Here is a 19,511-nt window from a genome sequence, read left to right on the forward strand (position 1 = left end):
CGTAGCTAGCACATTCAAAAAGTAGTATATGAATTGGAGTCCAAGTTCCTGTACTTTAGAAAAATGCTTCTAGTAAGGTTCTATGAAACCTTAACAACAACATCCGCAAAGAAAATTTCAAGAAATGTTCTAAATTCCCTCCGACGCCCTCAATAAATTCCTTCAGTCAGCAGCGCATGATTCTGTAAATAATAAAGAAAAAGTATAGGGCTCCAAAGAAACGCATGTGTCTTGGAACGAATGTGCCTCATTGAAGCACCCTTACATAAAAAGGCCCAGTAGCCATGCAGATGGTGATGCTGTGCGCATTAACGGCAGTGATGCGCGCCAAAAATCAGAGTTTTTCAGCGGGCACGAAGAGGTTTCGAAAGGATCGAGCCAATGTGGCTCTAGTTTTTTTCCCAGTGTCGCCCATCATCATATCTTCATCCCTTGATTCTAGGCGTACATCTCTCGAAGTTATGATGGCTAGGCATCTTACAAAGGCTAAAATCACCATACCACAGAAAGTGTACTAAAAATGCACACGCATGTTTTGACCGGGATTCGATCTCATGAACCTTGGCGTAGATGATTTGAACTTTAACCAATACGCCAAAGCCGCTGGCCTTCAACAACTAAACTGTAAACAAACAAAAACAACCGATTGTTAAATATTCCATTAGATATCCTTTTTCTGCATTCTAAATCCATGGTTAGGGGATATTTCATAGTTAAGAAAGTTAAAATGTTACATGAAAAACAGTCGCATTCCCATATATCTTCAATCCCCATAACTCCTTTAGTGCTTTATACTATCTCCACCTCACATTTCCTGATATTTACATTTTTGTCAAATCCTTCTCATATTAATATTAAACGGTTTTGTTTAAAACTCAAAAATGACAAATTCATTCACATTTTACTTAACACGAAACATTTGAGAAAATGTAGATGTCTGAAAACAAATAACTATACCTCGATCTTATACTTCAATTGCAGCAACACGCGAACCCTCTCGGATTCCGCTGTTCGCCTATCGGCCGAGGAGCACTTTGTCACCGCAGAAGAGAACACCAGCAACAATGTTTCGCTCAAGAAACAGGACAGTATCGATACTTCGTCCGCTTCGGTGGCCCCGCACGATTCCAGCTATGGTGCGGGTGCTCCTCGTAAATCATACGACTCAAAATCGCTGCCAATACGAAACGATGGAACCCTGGACTACGATGCCTTATACGAAGACGAATCCGATGACGATTTGTCGATGGAATCTCACGGTTCCGTGGTCACACATCTGCTGTCGCAGGTGAAAATCGGCATGGATCTGACCAAGGTTGTACTGCCGACGTTCATTCTCGAAAGGCGCTCGCTGCTAGAGATGTACGCAGATTATTTTGCTCATCCAGACCTATTCCTACGAATAGCCGATCTTAAGGATGCTCGCGAACGGATAATACAGGTCGTTCGCTGGTATCTCAGTGCGTATCATGCCGGGCGGAAAAGCTCTGTCGCTAAGAAACCTTACAATCCCATACTAGGGGAGATATTTCAATGTCATTGGGATACACCGGATATGCGTAAGTATCAAGATGGGTCTTACTCTCCAATACATCGCAGTGGACTAAACATGTGGTTCTTCTAACAATTCCAGCAAGTGGAGACGAAACCTCTAACATCGAAGTATCAGAGGGTCCAGTGCCCTGGTGTCGCAAGGATCAGTTAACTTTTATCGCTGAGCAGGTCTCACATCATCCCCCAAGTAAAAAAATATCGAAACGAAAAGTTCCCCAGCTCAAAACTTAACACATTTTCCGTTTATTTCCAGTTTCCGCATTCTACGCTGAACACTATAACAAAAAAATAAGTTTCTCGGCGCATGTTTGGACAAAGTCGAAATTTCTTGGCTTATCAATCGGGGTGCACAACATTGGTCAAGGAACTGTAACTTTGTGCGATTTGAATGAAGAGTACATTGTCACTTTTCCCAATGGCTATGGCAGGTGAGTTTATAAACGTTTCTAGATTTCATGACCTAAAATTTTATATTTCATACTTTCCTTCTTCCAAAAAGATCTATTCTAACTGTTCCGTGGATAGAACTAGGAGGTACCGTTACTATAAATTGCCCACAAACGGGCTATCACGCCGATATAGATTTTCTAACTAAACCCTTCTATGGAGGCAAACGAAACAAAATCCAAGGAGAGGTATGTTGTAAACCTTTAATTGCTTGAGTAAATTCTCAAAAAAAAAATCAATCCATCCCCAGATTTATGGACCGAACGATAAAAAATCGTTCATCTCGATCGCAGGAGAGTGGAGTGGCCTAATGGAGTATAAATTCAACGACGGAAGCAAGCCATCCAAATTTGAAACTTTTGTTAATGTAAATAGTATACCGATCTTCAAGAAACAGGTACGCCCTGTTAGTGAGCAGTCGGACAATGAATCCCGCAGGGTGTGGAAGGACGTCACCACGGGACTGAAGTAAGTACTTAAACAAACATGGTAGGGAAAAATATAATTTTTTTTTCTTTATTTGGTAAGTTTTGCTAATTTCTTCGAGTAGAGTTAGAGTAGTAGTTCGCTGAGCTCATGAACCTCTCTGTGCAGTTTTGCATAAAATAAGTATTTTTCCATCGTTTTGAGGACGTTGCATTGTAAAGCCAGGAAACTTATACAGAAATTGGGATAGGTTGATGGGTAATCATGACGATTAATTCGGAAAAATGTCAAGAACGTTGATTTGCTTCATAGTTTCTAGTCTCTCTTCAGCAGTAACCTGGAAAGAATTTAACAATGTAATGACGTGTTAGTCCTTACACGAGATAACCTGTCGATGCACTTCGGTCTAGTCCTCACATGTTTTTACGCTTTAATTGCATCAAACAAATGGACTTTAAATAAACAGAGTTTTCTATTGGTGGAGGCAGAGTATGTACTTCTGTAGAGAGTGCGCAGCCATAGACTTTACCACATTGTTGCCTAATCCCACAGCATATTTTCGTGAAAAATGTATCCAAGATTGTTCGCAGTTTTTGTCCAATTGATTTCCTCATCATTCATAAACATATTGGGGAGTGAACCATGGCCAGTTTGCTTTCTAGATTTGATTATGTACAAAGCTTTGGTTTATTTATTTATTTATTTAGATCCTAGGCTTTAGACTTTATCTTATTCTAGCTAGAGTAGGGTTGGCATTCGTCCCGCAAAAGCGGGACATGTCCCGCTTTTTTTGGGAAATGTCCCGCCGTCCTGCTTTTTCCTCAAATGTCCCGCTTTTTTTAGAACACTCTCTGATTCTACAACTTCAAAATAGTTGTTCCGTGCTTGTGAAATCGCGTGAATGACATTCACCGATAAAGCTGTAAAATTAAATAACACTTAGGTATATGATATTTTACTGACTTACACTGGAAGAACCTAAATATAGCCTCAATTTAAACTCATTGGTTCAACACAGGAAATCATTCAAATATATTATTTTTTTTGTGTTTTCCTTTCTCAAAATAAACAGCATTATTTCAAAAATTTTAAGAGACAAGAATAAATAACTCGTTTGGATCTTAGCATTTAAGGTTGCCAGAATATTTTCCAGACATATCCGAAACGAGCGAATCCGGGCATTTTTATCTAAAAACCTTTAAAATTCGGGCAATGGATTTCAAAATTTTCAACCTATAATCTGGGCAATATCTGAAATATTTGATCAAAATCTCGGGATTATTAAAAAAACAAACTTGAAAACAATTATTTTTTAATTGTTGTTTAATTTAATGTTAATGTGTTTAAAACACATCAGCAAATTTTAGTCGTATTTTAGGCTTCCCAAAAACTATTCATGATTATTCAGACAAAACTTGCTCTAAAAGATCGCAAAAATAAAAATTTATAATAATTCAATCTGAGTTTTTTTTTTTGTTCAATTTCCTAAATGAAGTGAATAAATCTGGGCAAAATCCAGGCTTTTTTATATGAAATCCGGGCAACCTGGTGGGACCGAATTTTTCCTAAATTTTGTGTCAAATATCCGGGCAACCCCTGATAAAACCGGGCAATCTGGTAAACTTTTCTCAGCATCACCTTAACAATCTGGTTTAGTCAAGCGTTCTTTGAGCACGTTCTAGCGAGGTTAATATTTTTCTTTTAAATAAAATATTCTTAAAGTTGCTTCCAAATGATGGTGGCTCCAGATGTTCCTCCGGAATCCTAAATAAATCCTATGAGTGTAAAGTTAAGGAAAAAACAAATTCCGGATAAAAAAGACTACCGAGCGGAAATAAACTTTTTTCAATCAAACAATGAATGAAAGGACGAATTAAATTGAATTAACTTGGGAGATGATAAAAACGGCTGTTAAAAAATTTTGAAACTTTCTTCAAATTTCGGATTTTAAATTACTTTGAACTACAACATTTTCAACATGTGTGTTCGCTGTTTTAAAAGATGGAAGTTTTCTTGTAAATTCAATTTTCAAAACAAATTTCATTTATCGGCATATTATTACTTTCTATGAACTACTTATTTATTTTATTTATTTATTTATTTATTTATTGCAAACAGATACATAAAATTAATACATTTTAGTTAGTACTCCAATGGCTTCGCCGTTTAAGGAGTTGTTATTGATCTTAAATTGTATAATCTATGATCTAATCAATAATAAAGCGATAAAAAAAAAATATGTACACAAATTATGAAATTAAACTCAGCAATGAAAATAACTTAAAACTAAATGAACAATAACATAAATTCAAATATATACATGATGCAGGTTAATCTTGATATAATGAAAAAATATTGCACGATTTTAAAAGTGTTGATGATACATTGGAATTAAGAAGAAATTGCTTTATAGAATTTTTGAAATGACCATAATTGCGAAACGGACCACACTTTTCTTCAAGAAAGTTAAAAAGTTGTACGCCTCTGAAGGCTAAAGAGCGTTCTCCAATAGATGTACTGACCGAAGGGCGGGTTAACATATTTCTATTACGGGTTAAGTATTGATGATTGGTACGATCAAAATATACATTGCAGTGTGTGCTATTTGTAATGCTCAGATAAATAAAACAACAAATTTGAAATATGTACAGGCCTCTTACAGGAATTAAGTTATTATTTACATTGTAAAGTTCAGCAGAACGACTGCGATATGGCAGATTATTGATAAGACGTAAGATTTTATTTTGTGCTACTTGAAGTTTATTAATTCGAGTATTACAAGCATTGCCCCAAGAAGAAATAAGGTACATTAATAAAGACTGAAAAAGTGAATGATAAATTATATGAAGAATATTAGACGGAATCCTATGTTTGACTTTACAAACTAGACCTGTTACTTTGTTAAGTTTTTGTAATAAGTTATCGATATGTAAGTTCCAATTCAAACAGTCATCTAAAATGACTCCTAAATATTTACAGTCAGTTACAACTTTCAAACTAGGAAAAACAGATTTAGTAAGAATTAATGGATTAGAATTTTGCCGTTGAGAAGTTTTGAAAGCTATAATGTTAGATTTATCTATATTTAAAGTTAATTTATTTATACGAAAAAAATCGATCAATAATGTCATATCGGAACACAGGTTATTGTCATTTTCTTCTGAGCTGTTATTGTTATAAAATAATGCAGAGTCATCTGCAAACAACCGGAGAACTCCTTTAAGTGGCAAAGCAGCCATATCATTTAAATAAACTATAAAAAACAATGGTCCGAGTACAGAACCTTGGGGAACTCCAATATCAATTGATGATAAACTACTGCGACAACTATTTACATTAACATATTGAAATCGGTTCGTAAGGTAGCTATTGATCAAGGCTAATGGAGCTCCACGTACTCCAGCAAAATTAAGTTTTTCAAGAAGGATTTTCCTGTCAACCGTGTCAAACGCTTTGGATAAATCCAAAAATAGGCCAAGAACGTCTTCTTTTTTATCGAGGTTCAATTGGATGTTATTAATAAGCTCAATAACTGCATTATTTGTGGAAGATTTTTCTCTAAAGCCATATTGCATGGAATAGAAAAAATTGTTGCTGTTTAAAAAGGATTGTAATCTTTTCGCTAATATTTTTTCTAATATTTTGTTAACTACTGATAATATTGAAATAGGACGATAATTATTGCAAAATGAAGGATTTCCGGATTTAAAAATGGGTGTTACTTTTGCTATTTTGAGACTATTAGGATAAATACTACGTTCAAAACAAAAATTAAAAATATCAGATAGAACAGGACTTATGATGTCACTAACGGACTTTAGGACATAGACACTAATATTATCATGACCTGGACTAGTGTGATTGCAAAATGATTTAATTAGGGAGGATATTTCTATTTCATCTGTAGGTGAGAGGAAAAATGTGCTGGCAGAACTGGATAGAGTATTATACTTGTTAATTGTATCATTACTATTTAAGATAATTTTGGATGCCATATTTTTGCCGATGGTTGAAAAATAACTATTGAAACAATTAGCTATGGATTGTTTGTCTGAGATAATTTGCACATTGTTGTCATGAAGTTCATGTACTAATGTGTTGGAATTCGATCGACCTAGAACTTCGTTGATTGTATTCCACGTTTGCTTAGAATTTCGGGAATTAGCAAATTTATTTTCATAATATTTATTCCTTAAGGTTTGGGAATAAAGTTTGATTCTATTTTCAAGATCACGTATTTTACTATCAATTTCATTAACAAATCTACCCAATCTTAACAGTTTTCTTTTTTTATTTCTCAAATTCCTATTAGATTTTATTAATGTAAGAAGTTGATCGGTCATCCATGGGTTGATCTTGTATTCATGAGATTTAATTTGAACTTGTTCTGTGCATTCGGCTAAAGTTGTAGTTAATGTATTGTGAAAGTAATTATAAAAACTATCAGGATTATCAAAGGTACCCATATATGATGGAGAGAAACGCATGGTAAGAAGTTGATTGAGTCTCGGAAAATCTGTTTTATGTCTAAATTTAGGCGTATTTTGATGTCTTTTGATGTTATACGGAAAATGTGTTAGGATAAAATTATGATCGCTTCCGGAGAAAAATATTGTATCATTCAATATGGGATATTGCTCGAAACTGTTAAAAAGAACATGGTCAAGAAGGGCGTTACTATTTGGACGTGTTGTAAAGGAATTAGAAACAAAGAAACCAAAAGATGAGATTAAACTATAGTAGTCGTGAGCTTTGCTTGAAATACTCGACACGTCAACATTCATATCACCTGCTATTATGTGAGGTGCACAATTATGCGTAAATAAATTATTTTCCAAGTGTTCCAAGAATTTTTGAAAATTCTGCGAATCATGTGGAGGTCTGTAGTAAGCTGAAAGTGTTAGACATTGAGAGTTTTCAAAAGATATTTTAACTTGAATGAAATTGAAACTGGAGCCATTACAAACGTGTTCATTGCATTCAATCAATTTAAAACTTAAACCATTCAGAACATATACTGCTAAGCCCCCTCCAGAACCAGAACCTCTACACGAAAATACTCCTTCGTATCCATTGATTTTGTATAGCTGTTTAATACTGTCATTAATCCAAGTTTCACTGATAACTATTAGGTCCGGTTTGCAATTAAGTTTAGTTATTTCAAATTTTAAAGAATCAAAACGATCTATGTTCAAAATGCTTCGCGCTAAAGCTTTAAGCTAAAGAAACTTATACATATGTATAGGAATGGTCATGAAAATGAGGGTTTGAAGTGTTTCTAAAATGTCCCGCTTTTTTCCGACGATGTCCCGCTTTTTTTCGTGAAATGTCCCGCTTTTTATGAACAACACGAATATCTAATGAATATGAATGAACACTGTTTACTTCTAATTTAAATTTGTTCTCTGGTCATATTTAATTTGATAATATCATGATTCGGTACATTGGTTCATTCCTAGCCTTCCTAGCATAATTTCGAATCCGATTAGCTAACTAAAATAGCCTTACGCTACGCAAACTACTGCGGCCTTTGTTATAACATATTTGAGATGTTGAATACGATGAATAATATCTTCCACTGGTCAGATCTTTTGAAAACAGTGTGTCAATCGATTTTCTGCGGGTTTTCAAGGAGTCCAATCCTACCAGCATGCACAACACTCGATACTTCGGCATTTTTGCTTGCTATCCAACGTTCCTCAAGGCATATCTCAGGAACTTCTTTTGAACTCTCTCTATGTAGTCTGTTGATATGAATGTTATAGAATGATTATTATTATTTATTAAGTCAAACTATGTAGACTACAATACTTAAAACTACTTAAAACTAATGTAAGCTATTGTTTTGTTGTTCAATGAAGTTGTTTTTGAATGCCTTTTTTAATTGTGTTTTGTTCATCGCTACGTCTATAATTTCACTTTGTAAATTGTATTTGTACATCATTTGATTAATAGGTTGATGTTTTGCATAGTCTTTGTCGTAAAGTTTAATGTAGAACAAATGTTTATTTCTTAATGGACGGGAGGGTGCGTAAAAATTTAGTTTTGAAAGTAATTCAGGACTGTCTATTCTTTGTGTAACAACATCATTTACAAATGCAATTTGGGAAAATTCTCTGCGTTTACTGAGAGGTTCTATATCAATAAGCTTACAACGAGATTCATACGATGGCAGAGGAAAAGTGGTCCAATTGATTTTACGTAGCGCATATAACAAAAATTGTTTTTGAACTGATTCGAGACGTTGCTCGTGAATATTTGAATAAGGATTCCATATGATGCTACAATACTCCAATATCGAACGAACATAGGATATATAAAGTGATTTTATGGTGTACGGATCTTGAAAGTGTTTGCTGAAACGTATTACAAATCCTAGCATGCAATTTGCTTTATTGATGATATTGTTCTGATGTTCTACAAACGTGAGTTTTGAATCCAGTATGACGCCGAGATCCCTTACCATTTTGCATTTTTGTACTGGTTGATTGCCTAATTTTGTTTCAATGATAGGGTGACTTTGTCTTCTGCTAAATGATATAGAGTTGCATTTTTTAACATTCAATTGAAGTAAACTTTTGTTGCACCATTCGAAGAAAACATTGATTTCGTTTTGAAATGTTTCAACATCTTCGGTTGTTTTTATTCTCAGAAATAGTTTAATATTATCGGCGTATATTAGGTATTCAATCCATTTTAGAATAAAGGAAATGTCGTTAACGAACAGTATGAAAAGGAGAGGTCCTAAATGAGACCCCTGAGGCACACCAGAGGTCACAGCTACAGATTTGGATAATTCGTTTTGGAAACGAACGATTTGTGTTCGATCAGTTAAATATGATTGTAACCAGGAGAGAAGATTTGGATGAAAGCCAATTTTTTTTAAATTTGAAGATTAAAAGGGGTATGTCAATGCGATCAAAGGCTTTGCTAAAGTCGGTATAAATAGCCTCAACATGAAAGCCTTTGCTCATAGAATCGATAACGTATGTAACGAATTCGAGAAGATTTGATGCCGTAGAGCGTCCTTTGAAGAAACCATGTTGTTTACTCGTTATAATATTTTTTACTTGTTGATAAAATTTTTCATTTATTATTGATTCAAAGAGTTTTGGGATGCAAGACAAAATAGCTATTCCTCTATAATTTCGTACATCTGATTTTTTTCCGGACTTGAAAATCGGAATAAAAAAAGATTTTTTCCAAAATTTGGGAACTTTTCTATAATTTAATGACATATTAAAAAGAATCAGAAGAGGCTCTGTCAATTCGGTCGCCAAGTTTTTAAGGAAACATGGGGGAAGTCCATCAGGCCCTGCTCCTTTGGAAGCATCAAGTTTTCTAAGTCCTTCGGAAACATTATTGAAATCGATTTCATTGACCTGAATGTCGCAAGCTAGATCTGGAATGACTGAAAAAAGTTAGAAATTTCTAGTGGATTATTTCCAATGCTTCCGTCAAGTGTCAATTGAGTAGGAAAGTTTGAATTTTTCATCTGCGTTTTAGTATAGCCAAAGAACGCTTTTGGGTTTTGTTTAATTTCTTTTTCAATTTTCTGATTGTATTTTTCAAAAGAACTTTTTACACATGAATTAAGCTGGTTGCATAAATTGATATAATTTTGATGATTTGTAACACTTCTATCACCTCTGTAGACTTTATGAGCTTTTTGCTTCCTATTTTGTAAGTTTTTCAAATCTTTGTTATACCAGACAGGGTGTTTAGAGCTGTAGGACCGTCTTTTTAATTTTGAAGGTACATAACTGTTTATGAGATTAATCATTATGTTATAAAAGCTTTCTACTGCTGTATCGACATTTCCTTCATTCTTCAATATGCTTGACCACTCTATATTATTCAGTTCTTGTTTTAAAAGTTCGTAGTTTGAATTTTGATAGTCTGGCATTTCCTTGTACTCCCAGTCGCGAGGTTTGTCACAGTTATGAATAAAGAGCGAATATTCGATCGCTGTGTGAAATACTTCATTTTTCCATAGTGGATCTGCCGATTCATTTACACAAAAGTCTTCTGTACAGTTTGTAAATAGAAGATCAAGATACGTATTGTTACTATTCTTTACATGATTTACTTGGTTTAAGCCTACAATAGAAGCGTTGTCAAAAATTAGTTGTAAAGCTTCGTTCTCCCCTATAACTGGGAGTAAAATTGCTTCATTTTCATCATCCAAAATAAAGTCAGCGTTACGTTGATTGAAATCGCCATAAATGTGTAGTTTTGCTTCCAGGTTTTCAGCTACTGTATTTTTAAGAATTTGGAAAAATAAATCAAAATAGTGAGAAGTGGCATATTCAGGTGGGAAGTACACGGAAGCGAAAATGTGCACTTCCTTTGCCAATGATGTTTTAACGAAAACATAATCAAATTCTGTGCATGTTTGCGTTGCAATTTGTTCTGAGGGGAAAAAAGAGTCTATGGCAACGAGAACGCCTCCACCTGACTTTTTTTTGGACAATGCTAAATTTCTATCTTCGCGGAAAACATTAAAATTTGAACCAAAAACTTCCTCGCTGTGTACGCTAACGTCCCAGCTTGTTTCAGTAAACAGTATTACTCTATAAGACGAGGCCAGAAGTTTCAAATTAATATCTTTCATTTTTGCCGCGCTTTTCATTCGATTAACATTCTGGCAATATACTAATATTTCCGCGGAAGAAAAGGTTCTAGTACCTATGGACGCCAAACAATATCACTCAACTCTTGACAAATTCTGCTAACCATTCCAACATTATTTAGGCTTGCCGTGCAACAATCAAGTCATATCCCAGGCGGTATTTGTACATAATGTTGCGCATTTTCCGAGAAAAAGTAACAACATTACAATAAGAGTAAGGTTGTCAGATTGCCCGCTTTTGCCCGGATTTGCCCGGATATTTCATACAAAATTTTGGAACAGTCCGGCCCGGCCCGGTTGCCCGGATTTCAATGAAAAATGCCCGAATTTATTCACTTGTTTGGCAAATGTTATAATTTTTTTTTAGTTATGCCTCCATAACGAAGTTTTTTGAGCAAGTTTTATAAAAATAATCATGGTAAATTCTTTGGAAGCCTTAAATACGATATTGAAATCTGTCGATGTTTTATGATGGAAAATTTTTTTTTCAATTTTTTTTCTTGAATTTTGTTGAGTCGTTTCTGGGTTTTGACCAAAATTTGACCGGATATTGCCCGGATTTTTAGTCGTCAATTTTGAAATCAAATGCCCGGATTTTGCCAGGTTTTCGTATAAATTTACCCGGCCCGGATACGTGCTGAAAAAATTCTGGGAACCTTAATTTAGATTCGTTGACTTTTAATCATAACCTGCTGCAGCATTCCGCAATTCTGTGTAGAACATCTTCAAATCATCGGCATACCATCAAGTCACCATTCATCGCCCAGACCCCATTTACCGCCCAAAATCACCCTTTTGTGTGTATTTCGAAAAAACTGGAATTTTTTCTCCAAAAATAAGACCTGTGTTCTGTGTCGGCATCATTGTTCGACCATTTCACTGAAAAAACATCACTTAATTATGCTAACTATAGCCAGAAATAAAATATTTGGTTTTTCGTTTCCGTTCAAATTATTGAATTCGACGCCTGTTAGCGAACTAAGCATAACTGTGATCCTAGGGAAAAAGGGGTTTTGTTTACTAAATAGTACCTATTTGTCCTACAATCGGCTTGAAACGATAGTTTGATTTTTGTAGAATAGATTTGCATCGGAAAATTTTCGATTTTTTCAATAGTTGTTGTTTTTTGAAGCGTTTAGTGATGGGCGGTAATTGGTGTATAAAAAAAAGTGTGGGTTCCTAATTACCGGACACGCACAATTTCTTTGTTTTTAACGCATGTATTGTGTCAAAAGTGTAAATTGTAAGAAGCATTTAGTTTGATTACGTTAGAAAATGATGTTTTATCGCTGAAAGTAACCGATTACTTGAGGCTGTTTGTCGGGAATCATCATTTTGTCAGTCAACGCACTTTGTTAAAATTTGTACAAAATTTGCGGGAAAGATTTCACAAAATGTATTCTCTCAAGATCCAAAATATGGTTTTGACAGCTCGTTACATGGACAATATTCAAAAGAACAGTTTCCGTGTTGTTAGATAGTTTTTCCTTAAGAAAACATTATCGATACCCGAAAAAGTCGAGTGGGCGGTAATAGGGCCAGTTGAACACCTCAACGTTTAGTTAATTATTTTTAAAGGCGTACATTTTTCGCATTCCACTAAATTTTTTATTTAAAGTAAAGCAGTTTTGAGATGTATTGGAAAAGAAAGCGAATAAAAATCTGCCGTCGTTTTTTTATTACACATGTTTGAAGTTGAAAAACCGCTTAACTGGGCGGTAGATGGTGACATGATGGTACACAAGCCCAAACACACTGCTTTTGTTATGGTTCACCAGCAGTCCATTTCCCAAACACCACACAGCAACTCTTGCTAAATCTTCGTTGACCCGTCTGACAAGATCATTTGAGTTCTGGTTCCGATCAACAGCAAAAAGCTGGACATCGTCAGCATACAGTTAGATAGAAAAATGCTTCAATACCGGTGGTAGATCGTTTATGTAACAAGTTAAAAGGAGAGGCCCAAGGATGGATCCTTGCGGTATGCCAGATGTTACAAGTGTTCCTTTTGAGAATATTTTACCGTAAAAAAAACTGTATGTGTTCTGTTATACAAGTAAGCTTCAAAAAACTGAACAGCAGAAATCGAAAAATTAACTGTTCGCTTGACGCAAAGCTTTATACTCAGTTTAGACATTCAAAAGCTTGCCGTGCTTTGAGTGATGTGTTAGAATGTTTTCGGATTTAAAACGGAAATATTTTGGTTACGAAGATCAGGAATTTAACACTAGATTGAATGTCATGATTCCGCAACAAATTTCAGTATGAGCTAGGGTTAAATAAGTAGTAAGGGGAATTTTTATTTCTTTATCAGTAAGGAAAAATTACCTATTACTTCAAGGTTCTAAAACACTCATAATTTTTGTACCATTCACCCAAAAACGTTTGCCCAGAATGACATTTCTCCAGGATGATCCAACCCCCAGAATGCGCCATTTACCAGTTTTTTTTCGATAGAATGGACTATTTCCCTGAATTTTGTTTCCACCCAGAAAACAACATTTCCCAAAATTTCTCACATCCTAAATTTCTTCTAAATTTATACAAGTTGAAATAATTTTTAATTTCAAAATGATTTTTTGAATGAAACACTTAATAATTTTATCTAAACTTGTCGCAATTAAATCTGTCTTATAAAACTTATTCTACATAGTACTAGCAGATACCTCACGCTGCGCTTTGGATCGTGAAGGACATATTAGTTGTCCTTCACGATGTCGCGAGGTAGATGGGGCTGATGGATCACCCCTGGCTTTCTCGCAGATCTAGGAAGCTCCGGCAGATCTCCGGCGGCTCCCGATGTTTGCCAATGAGGAATAGTATTTTTAAACCCTATATTTTGTGGAAACAAACCTGAATTTTGTATTTGATTTCCTGGGAAAAAAAACCTGGTAAATGGTTTCTTCTGTTGAAATTTTCTCTGGAAAAGATCCGTCGGGGAAGAACAAAATCTGGAAAATTTGAAACCAGGCTTCCGAAAAGTACAGCTTTGCTATGACAGCTTTTTTCTTGCCAAACAAACTGTCTCGGTTTTCCTTACCACTCGGTTCGCTGCTGTACCGTCGGTAACGAATCGTAATGCTTCGGCTACATCGCACACGTGCGAGAACCCAGGCTGTATCTGAACAATCTGCTCAAAGCATGCGTTGCCGAAAATGTTGTGCTTTAAGCTGTAGCGAACCCAACCGACAGTTCGGTTTTCATCCCTTCATGCCTCCTGTTTCAAAAATAATTTCATCCTAACTGTCGGCTGCAGGGCGTGACAGTTTGGGCAGGACTGTCACGGGTGACTGTCGTGCCCATACCGTACCCATACCTGATCGTATGCGCTGCTGCTCGGTTTCGAATAGATCGAACGAGCCATCTATTCGCACCGAGCAGTAGCATACGATCGGCGCGTAACGCGATATGTGGTGCCGGTGCAGGTTAGGCGAAAAGGGGAGGGGAGGGGAGGGCGATTGGGGTGATCACCACTCGCAGTAGCTTCAAGCAAAAGGAAAATACGTTCGTTCGAAATCAACTCAGCCCGAGCGAATCTCGGCTACAGTCGGACGGAGTAAGTAGTACTGTCATGCGAAATTCAACGACATTCGCAAGAGTACTGTCGTTCGCCAGTACTTTTCGGAAGCCTGTTTGAAACAACTGGCGAATGAAATTCTGGGGATATCTCATTTAGGGCGAACGTTTTTGGGGAAATGGAGTACAACTAGAATTTTATCTTGTTATCTAAATATCATAATTGTACCTATACGTCAATGAGGAAAACAAGCGCGCGCCTTCTGTAATCATACCCTACCTGTAACGATATCTTTTTGTTTGCTTCTAGAATGAACGATATCGACAAAGCAACGACAGCCAAGTTTCAGGTAGAACAAAAGCAAAGGGAAGAAGCCCGTGAGCGGAAGGAAACTAGTGGTGAATGGGAAAATAAGGTAATTGAATCTTGTGTGCTTCCGATTTGTACATCACTTACTCAAAGGTTTCGTTCTTATTTTCAGTATTTCAAGGCGATTGGCGAATCATGGGTCTACAATAATCCCCTGCTGCATAGGTTAACACTCGAAAGACGTGATAGCAAAAGATAGCAAACTTTTGTAAACTAAAACTTTGGACACCAAAAACAAACTAAATTGTTAACCCATTGAAAATGAATGTTTTCAATAATGCGGCACATCAACAGCATAATTTTTGATTTGCAAAGTGCTTAGTATTTCCCGAAAGAATCAACAAATATCAACTGGCATACTTGTATTACAATGTGTTGTATTGTATAGTTTACTTACCCTTCAGTTTCTTACCGTTATGAGGTTTCTCAATAGTTGTAGCTAGCAATAACTAAGTAGATGCAGGACTTTCAATTCAATCATGTTATGTGTTATCATTAGGCGTATTGCGGTTTGATACTGCGGGGTCATATTTCTATTTTAATATAATTTCATCAGTCAGCTGACCAAAAAAGCTTTAATTCTGCGGCTTCATACATCGAAGCACCCCAAAACTACTTTCATGCATTTACCACTATTTATAAAATCTATTAATCTTCCACTAGCTGGATAAGCATCCAAACATACAGTTCGAAAAAAAAACCCGTTTGTCCATATTTTAAAAAATAAACATGAAATCTTTGTGATATGCACAACAAAAACATTTTATATGCAAAACAAGTTTAATAACTCACGATTAACCAAACGATTATAGAACTAACAAATGCGCTTAATATTCTGAAAACCCCTGTTATAGGACAACTCACAAAAATTGCAGCATACCCCTGCAGTGCATTGGTTAGTGGATGCAGAATTAAACAGAGCCAATAAATAAGCAGCAGGCAGTTACATCGCTTGATGTAACTCATTCGGTGAACGGTTAACACATGAAAAAAAAACAAACGAAAAGCAAACTTATACATAGAAGTACGATTTTTGAGCAGAAGGATACCCAACCTAATGCAATTAAATATATCATATATTGTCTGCATCTACAATTAAACAGCCTAGCCAGATGATAAAAACGCAACGTTATTGAAATACAATGCACTCTAGCAATAAGAACACAAATTTACACCATTTAAACAAATATATAGTTTGCAGTTGCCTAGATTGGTGCAAAGTTGGCGAAATAACCATGTTAATGAAAATTGGCATTTAGGACAAAAAGGAAAGATCTATATATTGAAGAAAAAAAAATTAAATTATTATTTCTGTTGAATCGTGATTAAAATGAGAAAAAAATAATTCCTATTCGAATCATCAATAAATCTGGCACAATACTTTAGTATGCTATCAAGGAAAAAGGTAAATATATTAACAATGACAAGATGCATGCAATAAAGTCTATCAGATTCTAAAACCAAAATTTCTTTTTTTAACATATGTAACTGAGAAAGAAATACAAGTTTTACCGAAAAGTAACATTTTGAAAATTTGGGTACCCAGAGAAAATATCTTTAGTTTCAAATATTTGAGGAATTTTGGACGCAGTCGAATAGAACCTTATCAAAGCATTATTTGGTACGTACGCCTATATGAAACTCACTTGAAAAATATTACAGAAATAATCAAATATGCCTAACACTAGCATCCAAACACATTCAATAAGTGTCTGCTTCTATTAATCGATCCCAGATTTTAACAAGTAAGTCAAGTTCTAGCCGTTCTAGGATTGTCGGTTTACCACTTCTTACTTAATCGCTATACCTCGCTATTATAACAGTTTTCATACATTACACCAATTTTTCATAGTTTTGGAAACCTCATAACGTAATTTAAATATGATTTTAATAAGGCCGGGACAAATATCAATTTCAACTGGAACTTGGAACGTTTTAACCCTTGCCCAACAAGGCAAGTTGGCTCAACTTTTTATAGAAGCTAGCCGCCTCAAGCTTGAAATTCTGGGACTGAGCGAAGTCCGTTGGCCTAACACTGGAGAACACAAGACACAATCCGGGCAAGTCCTGCTATACTCTGGCATGCGAGGAGAACATGCTACTCGGGAACGAGGAGTTGGTTTCCTGTTAAGCTCGCAGGCCTACGCGGCTCTCGTTAGATGGGAACCGATAAACGAAAGAATAATCGTAGCCAGATTTAGAACACGGGTTAGAAACCTTACAATAGTCCAGTGTTATGCGCCAACTGACGTTGCCGATTTGCAGGAGAAAGAGCAGTTTTACAGTCAACTGAACAATGTGGTAGAGAAAATTCCGAAGGGTGACATTCAAATCCATTTGGACGACTTCAACGCAAAGATTGGCTCCGACAATCAAGACCTTGAGCGCATCATGGGACGCCATGGCCTAGGACAGATGAGCGAAAACGTAGAGCTGTTTGTAGAATTTTGTGGCAACAACAACATGGTGATAGGTGGATCGCTCTTCCCCCATCGACCAGCACATATGGTCACTTGGATATCCCGAGATGGCCGAACAGAAAATCAAATTGACCACATCGGTCGAAAATGGAGAAGGAGCATTCTTGATGTCCGCAACGAACGAACCGCAGACATTGCATCTGACCATCACCTAGTCCTTGGCAAGATACGACAGAGAGTTGCGCGTGTCCAACGGCGCGAGGAGAAAGTCGGGTGTCGATACGACGTCCGCCGGTTGGAGAATCCAGAGGTGAAAAGGGCATACGTTGAACAGCTAGAATCCCGAGCCTCGGAATTGCCGACAGCCGAAACAGTCGAAAAACAGTGGTGTAGAATCAAGAATGCCTTTATCACGACGAGCCATGGTACTCTCGGTAAAGTTTGTGGAAGAAGAAGTGAATGGATGTCGGATGAAAATTGGAGGATGGAATTGAGCAGGCATGTACCGGGTCAGCCAAAGCAGCCGCCCGCTTACGATATGCGGAGCTGGAAAAGGCAGTTAAACGAGCTTGTAGACGAGACAAACTCCCTAGCCGAAGAGGGAGAAAGTGCCGCCGCTAATGGAGATATCCGATTACTTTATGACATTTCTCCCCGCCTCAGTTGTGCAAGGACTAATGCAAGAATGCCGCTGAAAGACCAAGCAGGTCAGTTATTAACCGATCGAACAGATCAGCTCAAACGATGTGCTTTTCCGAGTCACGAATAGCGATGGCCAACAGAACCCGCAGCTCGAAACGCCAACAGTAAGCCGCATAAATGGCGTCAACCAGGGTTACTGATAATCGCTTCGTTTGCTTCAAAATTTCCAATCGTTACCGACGCAACTACAGTAACGACGCTGTTAAGCATTGACTCGCGAACGAATCAAAACATACAACATAAGAACGCCGTCTTAAGCCTAGTCCACACTAGGCACCATGAACTGCGATTTTTATTATGAGACGAACTTTGTTGTATGTTGTTGTTGTTGGAAACCTGAGACGGTCTCAGTGTCTCCCGAAGAAAATGGGAGACGCTGAGACCGTCTCGAGACGAACCGTCTTCTAGTGTGGGCTAGGCTTTAGTGAACCATGTACTATGCATTTTCGTTCTGTTTATGTTGCCTCATTGTTTACTCCAGCAATCATTCGCTTCGCTACTGAATGAATTCGTTTGCGAGTTGATTCGGCGCGAGTTGATGAAGATGCTGTTGATTCATGTCCAAAATCAGACCTTCAAGGAAGAATGCTACAAGGGATCAATTCCTGGGATAAAGACTAAGACCGATATTTCATAAAATAATTAACACACATTGAGAGGAAAATAATCCAATTTTGGCATAAATTTGGTTTTTGGACATCTCTTGCGTTCCAAGAATTAAATCGTTTTTCTTCATGAAGCGTTCGCGGCGAAGCATGATCGTCAGCGAGTCGAGTAGATGTCGAAGAATTCGACGCCGTCTACGCGCAATGTTTTCATCAGAAGCGAATGATGGTTACCGATAGTAACTCAGAAAATAACTGATCAATAAAGAGGGGAAGAAAAATAAACTAAGTTTGCGTCGTTCGATGCTGAAAAGTGTCGTTTCTAAAGAAAACAGACTTTCTATGTTGAGGAGTAAAATCGTTGTTGACTAGGATCGGGTGAAAAACCATTCTGAGCGAGGATCAGCAACCTTGGCGACAACTCGGAAGCGCCCTCGCTGGCTGATATAGCAGCGGCAATCAAAAACATGAAATCCAACAAAGCACCTGGGATCGATTGCATCCTTGCTGAAATTCTGAAAGCTGACCCTGCCCTGTCAGCACAAATGTAGCACCGTCTTTTCGCTGACATCTTGGATACTGCAACATTCCCGGCCGACTGGATACAGGTTACCCTCGTAAAGGTCCCGTAGAAAGGAGACCTGACAGAGTGCGGTAACTGTGGCATAACGTTGATCTGTACAACCCTCAAAGTACTCTGCAAAGTGATTCTGAACAGGATCCAGGAGAAAATCGACGCTACACTCCGACGCCAACAAGCTGGATTCCGATCTGGACGATCATGTGTGGACCCCATCACAACGCTACGAATCATACTGGAACAAATCAACGAATTCCAG

General features: G+C 36.9%; 1 protein-coding gene across 2 annotated transcripts in view; it reads left to right on the forward strand.

Annotated features, from left to right (window-relative positions):
* The window catches only part of LOC129758503 (oxysterol-binding protein-related protein 9), a 154,329-nt gene extending 137,918 nt beyond the window's left edge, over positions 1–16,411 (forward strand). For both annotated transcript variants that reach the window (XM_055756009.1, XM_055756010.1), the window contains 7 exons: positions 982–1,559; positions 1,634–1,741; positions 1,808–1,982; positions 2,054–2,189; positions 2,252–2,469; positions 14,886–14,991; positions 15,058–16,411. In XM_055756009.1, coding sequence (XP_055611984.1) covers positions 982–1,559; positions 1,634–1,741; positions 1,808–1,982; positions 2,054–2,189; positions 2,252–2,469; positions 14,886–14,991; positions 15,058–15,144 — 1,408 coding nt within the window. In that variant the 3' untranslated portion in view covers positions 15,145–16,411. The remainder of the gene's footprint in view (positions 1–981; positions 1,560–1,633; positions 1,742–1,807; positions 1,983–2,053; positions 2,190–2,251; positions 2,470–14,885; positions 14,992–15,057) is intronic.
* Positions 16,412–19,511: the final 3,100 nt, after the last annotated feature.

Source organism: Uranotaenia lowii, chromosome 3 (genome assembly GCF_029784155.1).
Source record: "Uranotaenia lowii strain MFRU-FL chromosome 3, ASM2978415v1, whole genome shotgun sequence".
Taxonomy (NCBI): domain Eukaryota; kingdom Metazoa; phylum Arthropoda; class Insecta; order Diptera; family Culicidae; genus Uranotaenia; species Uranotaenia lowii.